This window comes from Sinocyclocheilus anshuiensis, unplaced genomic scaffold (genome assembly GCF_001515605.1).
Source record: "Sinocyclocheilus anshuiensis isolate Anshui unplaced genomic scaffold, SAMN03320099.WGS_v1.1 scaffold220, whole genome shotgun sequence".
In the NCBI taxonomy this organism is placed as follows: domain Eukaryota; kingdom Metazoa; phylum Chordata; class Actinopteri; order Cypriniformes; family Cyprinidae; genus Sinocyclocheilus; species Sinocyclocheilus anshuiensis.
The window spans coordinates 776,572-788,051 of NW_015554086.1; the positions used below are offsets into that span (position 1 = coordinate 776,572).

The 11,480-nt window shown below is 36.0% G+C and overlaps 2 protein-coding genes across 6 annotated transcripts in view; one reads left to right on the forward strand and one right to left on the reverse strand.

Annotated features, from left to right (window-relative positions):
• The window catches only part of LOC107669227 (brain-specific angiogenesis inhibitor 1-associated protein 2-like protein 1), a 22,102-nt gene extending 18,047 nt beyond the window's left edge, over positions 1-4,055 (reverse strand). For 3 of the 5 annotated variants that reach the window (XM_016461390.1, XM_016461389.1, XM_016461387.1), the window contains exons 1-3: positions 3,799-4,055; positions 2,858-2,933; positions 2,577-2,663 (exon numbers count right to left, since the gene is read on the reverse strand). In XM_016461390.1, coding sequence (XP_016316876.1) covers positions 2,577-2,663; positions 2,858-2,933; positions 3,799-3,849 — 214 coding nt within the window. In that variant the 5' untranslated portion in view covers positions 3,850-4,055. The remainder of the gene's footprint in view (positions 1-2,576; positions 2,664-2,857; positions 2,934-3,798) is intronic. The other 2 variants (XM_016461388.1, XM_016461391.1) reach the window with 2 other exon arrangements.
• A 490-nt stretch (positions 4,056-4,545) lies between these two features.
• On the forward strand, positions 4,546-10,380 carry LOC107669166 (transmembrane protein 130-like). Its single transcript, XM_016461295.1, has 8 exons — positions 4,546-4,595; positions 5,132-5,211; positions 5,288-5,459; positions 5,552-5,694; positions 5,783-5,867; positions 6,015-6,217; positions 7,469-7,585; positions 10,263-10,380. The coding sequence occupies exons 1-8, from the start codon at positions 4,546-4,548 to the stop codon at positions 10,376-10,378; spliced, it is 966 nt and encodes a 321-aa protein (XP_016316781.1). The 3' UTR covers positions 10,379-10,380.
• Positions 10,381-11,480: the final 1,100 nt, after the last annotated feature.

Here is an 11,480-nt window from a genome sequence, read left to right on the forward strand (position 1 = left end):
AACATAGACGCATTTATGTAGATCGGGGGCGCATTCCCTTCAGAAACAATGTAATCCACTGCGAGTTCAGCGGCTCAGATTACTCAGTGGGAGTAAATGACGACTGCTATATTCATTATTGCATCCAACAACAGAACACCTCAATCGCTTAGGAGTCATTCTTGTCTACATCAGCTCCGGCGGTGAAACAATGGCGGACTGATGACAGCTCACTCAGGGTGGGTCTAAGAAACAACTTGTAAATGTGCATGTAGCATCCTATGACCCCTTTAACATTACCCAAAAACCTACACAAGCAAAGTGACATCAGCAGAAAAGAAAAGTTGTTTCAAACTGGAATAGCAAATAATAACATTTTGCTTTAAGACTACAAGTTCAAGGATTTGTTTTTCTATGAAATCATGTGCACTGATGATTTGACCACAATAAGAGCAGTTTTATGCATTAATAAAATAAATAAGGTCAATTTTGATTTTATGTTGGCTTTAAATTCAACACATTCACACATTCTACGAATAAAGTTTAACAAATGTTACCATTTCAAATGCATTACCTGGTAATATTTGGGTCTTGTGCTTTTAACACGAGGAAACTTACCCTATCTATTTTCTAAATTTATGTTAGATCTCATTGCGAATGATTCATCCATGCTTATGTTTCTTTTTTCTTTTTTAACTTGTAATTGGTTCAATTAACAACTGGTAGACTGAACCAAGACCAATAGTATGAAAGAAAAGATCTATCGCTATTTTTTACATCGCAACTTTAATTAACATCTACTTTATGGGCAACTGGTTGTGGTTGTTGTCTTCTAATGTCAAAGTGCTTTCCTAGGGTTTAGATGAAAACTACTTAGAGTCATTCAGTGAAAACTATAAATAACAAGGAAAGAGTAATACAATTATTTGAGGAAAAAAAAATCTATACACTGATTTATTGCCTTAATGATTGCTGAGAAGGCTGAAGGAGTTTAAAAAGCATTAATGTGTGTCAGCGGTGCTCTACTGCCAACCACAGTAAATATCTCAACAACAAAACAAAAAAAAATCACCTGTAAAATGCTCTAATGGGATGATAAACAGCCACATTCCCACCAAAGGACATTGTTCACTTCACATCATCAAGCACCTAAACCAAACAAGTCTCTGAGAAATTCGCCATGTTTCTACCAACCACATTCTGGTTGCTGTTTGTGCTGTAAGATATGTCTGTCAAAAGCAATTCCACCATAAGATGTCAAACACCTTGACATTAAGGAACTTGTTTCGTTAAAATAACAAAAGTACACGTACATGTGAATGTTCATGGTCTTAATTTTAGAAGAGCGTGTCAGCAAAGGAAAAAGGGTGGTGACTAAACTGAGCACTTCTTACATTCCAGTCATACATCTCCGACTGAATGTTTAAAGTCCCTAGAGAAATCACTTTAAGAACTAAATGGAGAGTTACAATGGTAATTCATTATGTAGTATCATTTGATGAGACATTTGGCCCAGACATGCAGTCTGCAGTTCATATTAATTACTACTAAGTTCAAATTGTGTTAACCAACATTTATTTGTAACTCTCCCAGAACTTTCTTTCAGGTGTGTTGATGTTGACACAATGCTCACTTAATCAAGACCTTGTGTCAATCAAGTGTCACAAGCAATCATAAGCTATGCATTCCTTATATACGGAATACGTTGTCATAATACTCTTAGAGGTCATTATGAAAATTTGCAGATAAGGTTTGCACCAGTAATCACTACAGCATTAGAAAGGTACAGCATAAGATGGTGATATAATGCATGGTCTTATGACTAAACTAAATGTGAATATCGATGGCAAGCACTTTGAATTTGCATGTTCCACTGGAACATTCGAGCTGTGATGCTTTTCTCAATGGGATCAGAGGTGGAAAGTTTTGTAGACAAAGTCTCACAGAGTCACTGTTTACTTTGTGTGTTTGCTGGCGGTCTGTGCAAAACATGTGAGAGAATCAATCCACACTGTCTGGTGGTCGTTTGAGCTGCCTGAAAGGGATTCCAGGAAAAACTAGGAACGATAAAGCCAGTGAAGCTCAGTAAATCACAAAAGAACACTTCACTGGAAAGCAAAAGCTCAATTACAGTAAGTAAAATGTATTTGTACTAAGAACGATGTGTACCACTTTTAGGTAAATTAACAGATTAATGTGAAGACAAAGCCATTAATCTTTGTAATTCGCACAAAAAAAAAGGTATAATTTTCTTTCACCGGATCTGCGGTGGCGAGTATGAAATGTTGCCATGAAACAGATGGCGGTTTATAAATCACAGTAAAGCATGGTCATTATTTCCAGACGATATGAATCAAACTGATGCTGAGTCACAAAAAGTCAACAAGAACCAAACCTGTCTGGGGCTTTAAGCAGATGCAAATGTGGAACTCTATTTGAGAAAATGAGGAAATAACTGGCACAGCATATTCCAAGACATGTTGTGTACAATGAATCATCTGCTAGGAAATGTTAAGCCACGCTTTGCACAGAGCACATCTATATCAGCGAAGGCCAGATTAGGACCTCTGGGCAATGGTTTAGAGAGTAATACTCACCCAGCTCCCTAGAAACAGGCGATACGGCAGCATTTTCCCCAATCTTTGAGACTGCATCGAAATATGCCTTTCCAGCAAAGGTCATTGCTATGAGAGAGTGAATAACTAATATTGATTAACAGGAACTGGTAGCCAGACTGCCTGTATTCCAGATATTTTGAGAGAAATATTGTTCTTTTTTTTGTCAGAGTTTTAGGTTTATTGAGCTTTTATGGGATATTTTATGCAACAATGTAGGGTTATGTATATTTATTCTTTTGTAAATGAACTGATTTGATTACCCGTCACTGCTTTCTCGTAGCTCTTCCCAAGGTTAACCAGATTCCGCAGTCCTGGGTTAAACTGTTCCACCACATTCTGGAAGAGCAGGAAACAAAGCTCATAATTCTAAGTTACAGGGAGAGCAGCTTACTGCTGCTGAATGAAACTTCGAAACTGACTCAGATTAATGCGCCTACCCCAGGGAAGATATTTTCTATGATGCTTTAGTTTTTTGTCTATACAATCAAGTCAGTGGTATCCAATGTTGTTTTGGACCCCATCGACTTCCACTGAATGGACAACACGTAAAACATTCTTCAAAATATCCTCCAGCTTTGGAAATATGATGATAAGTAAATGATGACATCATTTTAATTTTTGAACTGTCCCTGTTTCTACATTTTAAAAGTGCACATATTTCCCCATTATAGGTAAATCACATTTTATTGTCCATGCAAAAAAATGTACAACACACTTTCTAAAAATACCTCTACTGTAGCTAAAAATACCCTTGCTTAATCATTGACTTATAATTCTAATTATATTGCCTATGACATCAAAGTCCTGTGGCCCTTTGTGTCTCTATTGAAATGCCCTTCTGTAATGTAATTCTGGGCAGTTCCTCGGCTAGTTCCCAAGAACACACCCTTGGCAAAACAATGAACAGGTATGCAATAACAGAAACAGTTCAGCACAAACTGGTTCCTTAACTCAACCCACAAACCCAACTGAAGCACTTTAAAATGCACTCATGCCTCTATTGCACAACTTACAGGCACCTTAATGACAAAACGTACGAGTGCCATAAAATAACACGTAATTATTAAACAAACCAACACAACTTTCACGAGTCTGCATGTACTGGGCTTAATTTGTCAATGACAAATTATATACATAGCCTACACACGCGGTTGGCTTAGTCAATGACCAAGAAGATAAACGCCGTTTAAACCTACATTACCTTGTATGTGCTCTCGGTGAGTTTGTTCACGTCCTCCGGGGTTCGAGACATTTTTGCAGGTATTCTCCAAACGTCCTTGGTGACAATGCAACTTTCCCCGTTCAAATCGTAAAGCAGTGTTTTCGTCCCACCTGTTAACGTGTGCGAAGCGTCAGAGAACCGAGCGCTCTAGCGCTCTCGAGAAGAACACGATACTGCACTGATGCACTGAAGGAGGAAACCTTTCCGCGCGACCTCATGCCACACTTGGAAAGGTGGAATCCGTGACGTCACAGCTTTCTACGGCCAAACAGATATTAAGCCATTTCTTTCTCTTCTCTTTTATTATGTTTCCCCTGCACTGTCATATATTTTTTAGTTTAGTGTAATGATGATTAAAAACTATTTGTTGTTATATTGTTAAAGATATCTGGGTTGAACCTGGTGTATTCTGCACTGTGAATATATGTTAATTGCCCTTACACTAAAAAAAAAATTTTTTTTATCTTATGACAGTAAATAAAACAATGGTCTTGAATTTAATTTATTTTTATTTTGTTAGCCAATTCATTGTCAAAAGCGAAAAAGAAAAGAAAGAAATATACCGTTATTATGTTACACACTATAATAAAGTCAAGTTGTTTAACGTAGGCTACATGCAGACTGTTTTCGGCTTGAAAAATATTGAAAATAATGTAAATGTCCATTTCTCTCTGAGTAATTATAAGATCATTTTGTGCACTTGTGGACTGAAACTGGTAGCCTAGCATGATAGTGAGAGTGATGTGTATATCGAAGATTGATATCAAAATCATGAGGTAGATTATTCAGCTGAGAAACATTTCACGCTTTACATTAAAGCGCCACTTTGTGGCCGTTTGTTTTGTTGTTTTGTACTGTAGCAAAAAGTGTGACTACTAGCACTAGTCCACGTATTTTATAAGCTTGGGAATAATATGTAGAGACTTTTGCATCCTCTAAAATCTATCCAGAAATCTGTAAAGGAATGAGCTTGTGAATTAGTCATGTTTCTGCATTAATTATGTTTTCTTCGGCATCACAGCACACATCATTATTCAGATGAGCATAAGGATTCAACACGTGGTTATGAGTTCAAGCCTTTACAAAACAGCATGAAAGACATTCAAGCTTGACTCAGTCATACTTTCACAAGTCACAAGCTGTCGTCTGTACACATTTAGAAATAAATTCGGACGAGTCCACATTAACGGGTATGTATAGTTCTAATTAATAGATATAGACATGTTTTTCTATTATGACTAATCGTTTAGTCTTCCGCTTTTATATTCATGTTGAATGTTTATATTTCAAGCTGCAAACTGATTTCCATCAGGATCTGGAGTGTTCTAGTTCTCTCACTGATTTCCTCTCTTACTTTTGGGATACCCGACGAGTTATCCCATCAGTTATCTGGTAAACTGTCTAGTCCTCTTTTGTCTTTTGACTTGGTTGGTTACTTAGTGGTTACATTGTTTCTATTTCACTATAGGAAATGTCAAAGGAAGGATTATTTTCCGTCAAATGGAAGATAATTTAACATACTTGCGGGATAGAGGGAAGTTGGCATCTTACATACCCACCCTGGTTTCATTTGAGCACTTTGACCCGAGACATACCCTGCACTCTGTCACTTTCACATACACATGGGACTTAGGCAATGGGTGATTGTTATGCGAATAAATACATCAATTTCAATCAACTAAATGTTTATCTTTAAAAAGCTTTTCTTTACAGTTGACATTGTTTTTTTTAGGGAAGTGCATAAAGGCCCAGAGCCTTTTGTGAAATGTCACTACAATTCCTCAGGGAACTACACATTTCAACTGAGCATTGAAGCCAATACACCCCAAAATTCCAGATTGACTGGCCTGTACTCTGTAGATTTGACTGTGTTAGGTGGGTGCAGAATCATTATCTCTCTTAACTGACTCTTTATAGCTAGTACCAGTGGTGTTAACATGTCAAAGATTCTTTTGTTTTGTAGATGCCACAAAGACCATTGAATTGAGAGGCCCTTTAATTTATAACGTCGACCAGAGCAGCAGTCTGTCCTTTCATGTTGGAGGAAGGTAAATGCATTTCAAGAAAGTAAAAAAAATATTTGGGACTTTGGAGGTCTATTATTTTTATCATATAGTCTTTTATTCTCCAGCATCCTGTAAAAAGTCAATAGACTTGACTTTTTATTATTTTTCTATTGCATGTGATGTGTGTAGTCCACCGGTTTGGCTGTGCTGGAGAGTTTTGTCTGAATGCTACACACCCAGTCCAATTTCCTGCAATTTAGTCAGGCTCTACGGGAACATATTCAATCTGAACTACACCTTCAGATCAGTAGGACCACATTGCTTAGACCTGAGTGTGAGAAACAATATCAGCAACCTCCAGACATCCTACAACATCTATGTGCAGAGTAGCCGTAAGTATAATACTTTATCTCAAACTATTTATCTTTCTTCAGTCCACTGGAAGAGTAACTTTGAAGTGTTTCCTGTATTAGTGGAAATCCTTGTTTAGCCTATAAAGTATCATATTCTTCATGTTAATTGGAACCTAAAATGGCACAAAAAATGAAAATTATGTCATCATGTACTCACTGTCATGTTGTTCCAATGACATTTCTTTTGTGGAATGCAAAATGTGATATTTAGCATAATTCCAAAAGCTGTTCCTTTGCATTCAATGAAAGTGATACAAGTGAATGTGGACATATGTATGGGGACATATGTAGTGATGCATGGAAAGATTATCCATGTAAATGAACATGACCATTAAAAATCACTGCTTGCATCAGGATATTTTGCCTGAACACCATTTGGATTAAAAAAGCATTATGGTATAGCTTTAGGCCACTGATTGTTCATTCATGATTCATTCAGCCTCAGCAGAGAAGTCTGAATTACCCAACAATATAGCATTTTGACATCTAGATTTTCAAGAAACATTATGGCTTCTCACAGGTTGCAAAAAAAAACAAAAAACCATTAGAAACAACATAAACTCCTTCATACAACATGCTAGTTCCAGTCCTCAAATTTGATTGGTCAAGCAGCATTCCAGAAGTGTGGAGACAGTCCAACAGCACTGGGTCTTTTCACGTTTTAGACAGACTGTGTTAGTTTTATGTGTTTTTCTTTAGTGTCTTTTATACTACTTCGTTAATCCCGTATAGGTGGTGACAAGTGACTGTCTTAATGAGCAACTCATTGAATCATTATTCAACAGATTTGTTCAAAATACTGATTCATACAGGAACTAAACAATGCCACGGCGTGTTGCTCGGAAATGTAATGTGCGGTTTGTCCTGTGGTGGTAGTGATGAAAAGAGTTATTTATTATGCAATACCCTTTAAACTCTGAGCAAAAGAAATTACTCCAAATGTGTGTTGCCATAAAGATAAGCCTACTTGTCAATCAAATTAACTTAATATTTTTAACTTAGACCTAGGCTATGTGATTGAATAGTGATACATCACCTTGCAAAATTACTTCCAATAATCCAGAAAATTGGTTAAGATAAATGTGTGCCCCCTAAAAGCACAAGTGCTCCTGCTTATGTACAGTAAAAGAAATATCACATCAAATATTAGGCTGTGACATGGTTATGCAGTGCCATTTCCCACTAATCTTTGTTTGCTCTTTTTCACGTGTATATATGCTTTCCCACTAGCTGTGAGTCTCATCTTCATTTTGCCCTGTGCTGCAGTGATAGTTGCTACTCTCATATTCATCTCTGTGTCAGTGTGTCGTCCACGGCAGCAATCCCTCATGTCTAAGGCTCTGGTGAGTGATTCAGATCAGAAAAGAGAACAAGAACATACAATAATGTGAACTTGCTTATTATGTATTTAAGCATTTTGTGGAACTGCTTTTAAGTGTAACATACAGGTTTGTCCACTAGAGGTTGACATAGACCAGAAAGTAGGCTATTTAATGAAACAACCATTGTTAGAGGATTATTTTTGTTAATCTGTATTCTCTAACATTGTTATTCAAGCAATGAGTCAGTGTTTCTTTCTTGTGAAGTTGGTGGTTGTGAAGTTATGAGTTAAGTACTTTATTAGAGGTGATGCAGTTATGAAACCATTTCTGTCCCCTAGGATGATTCAATGTAGTCTTAAAAGATAGATGAAATAGTTTTTAATAGTGTTTTTTATTACCTTATCCTAATTTGCTGAAATAAGTGTTGGAATATTACATTTAAAGCTGCGGTCCGTAACTTTTGGCGCTCTAGTGGTTAATAAACAGAACTGCGTGCGTTTTGCGGAAGAACATTGTAGCTGGAGCTACTTCTCTGTTTATGTCTATGGCGAATCACGCAGGTACTGGGCTACTCCGCAGCGGTACCTACCCGAACCAGTCTAAAATAATCCGCATATAAACACTTATTATAGGTGTACCGTAGTGATTAAGGACAAGCCAAAGACACGGTTTGGAAAATGGATTCATGGTGTACTCGATTATTATATACATTTTGTAAATTTTGAACACAAAAAAGTTACGGACTGAAGCTTTAACAGAATATCGAGCCAAATTGACTTATTGCTAGTTGGTCAGACTATAATTCTTAAAGGGGTCATATGATGTTGCTAAAAATAACATTATTTTGTGTATTTGGTGTAATGAAATGTGTTTATGCGGTTTAAGGTTCAAAAAACACATTATTTTCCACATACTGTACATTATTGTTTCTCCTCTATGACCCGCCTTTGTGATTACATCGATTTTTACAAAGCTCATCTTTCTGAAAAGCAAGGTGTGCTGTTATTGGCCAGCTACCCAGTGCGTTATGATTGGCCGAATACCTCAAGCGTGTGACGGAAATGTTATTAAGCCCCTCACCATACTGTGATGCGCTGTCAGGCCGGAACATGAAAACCAATTATAAACGAGGCATTTGTTGCATCCAGTGCGGACATGATTATGGATTATAATGACTTATACTGTCTTTTTACGCGTTGCGTTGCATCACGCCGCGTAAACATAAAACCATGTCTGCATCTGTGATCGGAGAAATGACAAACAACAAGCCCTACTCTACACTGCCCAAAAAACTTGTTTTAAATATAAAAAATATAAAATATAAAAACTCTTTAAATATAAAAAAATACTTACTGTTTTTAAATATAAAAAAATACTGAGTCAGAACAGCCGGCATTGTAGTCTACTCTACCAGGATCAGGAAATGGTCCTCCATAAAATGTGCTGCACACATCTGAATATTTGGGTTGAAGTGTTCTGGAACAGTGTTGTAAATACAACTTAACCACTGATTTCTAGTCGTGTCCATTCTTCTTTATGCACCAAGAGCTTGTAACACTCCAAAGAGTTGAAAGAGGAAAAATTTTAATCGCATCATATGACCCCTTTAAGACACAGTCTTAAAGGAATAGTTCACCCAAAAATAAAAATTTCCTGAACCTTTTGCTCACCCTCAGGCCATCCAAGATTGGGAACAGATCGGAACAGATTTGGAGCAATTTAGCATTATATCACTTGCTCAACAGTGGATCCACTGTAGTGAAAAAGTGCCATCAGAATGAGAATTCAAACAGCTGATAAAAACACAATAATCCACAACATGGCTCTATTTGATGTCTTGTGAATTGAAAAGTTACACATTTATAAGAAATCAAATGCATCATTAAGATGTATTAAATTAAAACCATAAGTTTTGGACAAAATACAAGTCCATAATCTATAATAATGTTTCCTCCAGTGAAAACTTTAATCTCTGTTGTCCTCTCACATCAAAATCCATCAAAATAGTGTTGGTTTTGGACTGTTTTTGCTAATAAATGATGCTTGATCTGCAAATCACAATCTTCAAGATCTCTTCTGATTCAGATGCGAGAACTGATTAAAGTAGTATTATGAATAGAGGACTTGTATTTTAAACATCTTAATGATAGATTTGTTTATTAAAAGCACAACTTTTCGCTTCACAAGGCATTAATTGATGGACTGAAGTAGTGAAGTCAGCTACTTTAGCAGCTGTTTTATATGCTCATTCTAATGGGATCCATTCACTGTAAAGTAGTGACAAAATTCTCAAAATCTGTTACGATGAAGAAACAAACTCATCTACATTGTGAATGTCTTGAGGGTGAGTCACAGGGTGAACTTCAACATAGTGGCTATGTTTATGCAACTAGCCATCCTCCTGGAAAAATCTAATTTGCACTTTTCATAAAAACTAATTTTCATAATAATCATATTTTGTCCTCAATTTATTCACATGTAGGCCTACTAGTTTTCCAGTAAAGGTTTCTGTTTATGAAGGAAATAAAAAATGACAGGTCAGCACATCTCTCTTAAAACAGCAGAGTGACAGTTTGAAGTGTAATTTTAAGATTATTGTATCAGATTATATATAATCTGATATAAGAGAATATGTATTTAGGTGTCATTGCCAATTATAATAAATGTCTCTTTTTCTCTTTTTGTGTGTCTTCAGATGGCAGATATGAATTATCTCTCCTTCACAGAAATCGAGCTGTGTGCCAAAGATGCATCTGTCATAACAAATGAAGCCCAGCCGCTTCTTCATCATGAGACTTCCTACAGCACCCAACCCTGATTGCCCAGTCTACATTACACTTGAAGTATTCATTCAAATCAATCTTTCATTGAATTCTTTTGTCATGTTGTCTGTTTATTTACAACTAAAACTAAGATAGAAAAAGGCAGGTCTTGACCAGTGGTCTATAAAGTACCTGAAAGCCATACTCAAGTAAAAGTACAGATATCTTACCAGAAAATGACTTTGGTAGAAGTTGAAGTCACCGTTTAGAATATTACTTGAGTAAAAGTCTTAAAGTATATGATATTTATTGTACTCAAGTACAAAAAGTATTTTTTTTAAATCTTAAACGTACTTAAGTATTGAAAGTAAAAGTACAAGTAAATGCAAGATGGAAAAGAAGCAAATAAATATATATAAAAAATGTTCATACACAGCTTGAGTAGCAAGATTGTGTTCAGTTTTAACTCTTTCTTCCATTTTGTATTTTTGGGTAAGAATAAGAAGCACTTCATCCTGTACTTATTGTCTTTCATTCCAACATAAGAAAACATTTCTGGAATCTGCATCTGAAATAGCATTTAGATGTATTTACACAGTTTATGTATCTCAGAGGGGACATGGATGCATTTAAACTGCAGTTACAGATGCATAAATAGGCCTAATGTTTTGTTTTTAGCATAAAACGTTGAATACTGATATTTGAAATAATTTAAACCATGAAAAAAATAGTCGAAATGTGAAATTAAAACCGCCAGTAGGTGGCAGAAAGTGACTGTTAATGAGTGAGTCATTGAGCTTCAACCAATTCATTCAAACGACTGATTCATCCAGGAACAAAGCATTTGATTGTGTTAATGAGTGAATCACTGAATAATTTATTCAAGCTGATTCATTCAATGAGTAAACACCATCCATTGCTCAGACACAAAACAGTGCTGTGATCTTTGTTTGGAACTATTTTCGTTGGCAAAATTGAGCAAAAACAAGCAATATTATGTCTAAAATGTAAGTCACTTATTGCTTTACTGAACTTGTATAAACGGATTATTAAATGTGTTCATGCTGATATCTGCAGAAAAACGGTACTCTTTGTGTGATATAGATTAAGTTAACTATATTAAATTATATAAATATAAAAAGCATACAGATGCATTTT

Bases quoted from the DNA above. Each gene is read 5' to 3' on its own strand.
- LOC107669166 (XM_016461295.1), top strand. From the start codon at position 4,546: ATGATAGTGAGAGTGATGTGTATATCGAAGATTGATATCAAAATCATG. The intron at 5,695-5,782 runs GTGGGTGCAGAA...TTTGTTTTGTAG, and splicing joins TGTAGATTTGACTGTGTTAG to ATGCCACAAAGACCATTGAA. The intron at 7,586-10,262 runs GTGATTCAGATC...TTCAGATGGCAG, and splicing joins CATGTCTAAGGCTCTGGTGA to ATATGAATTATCTCTCCTTC.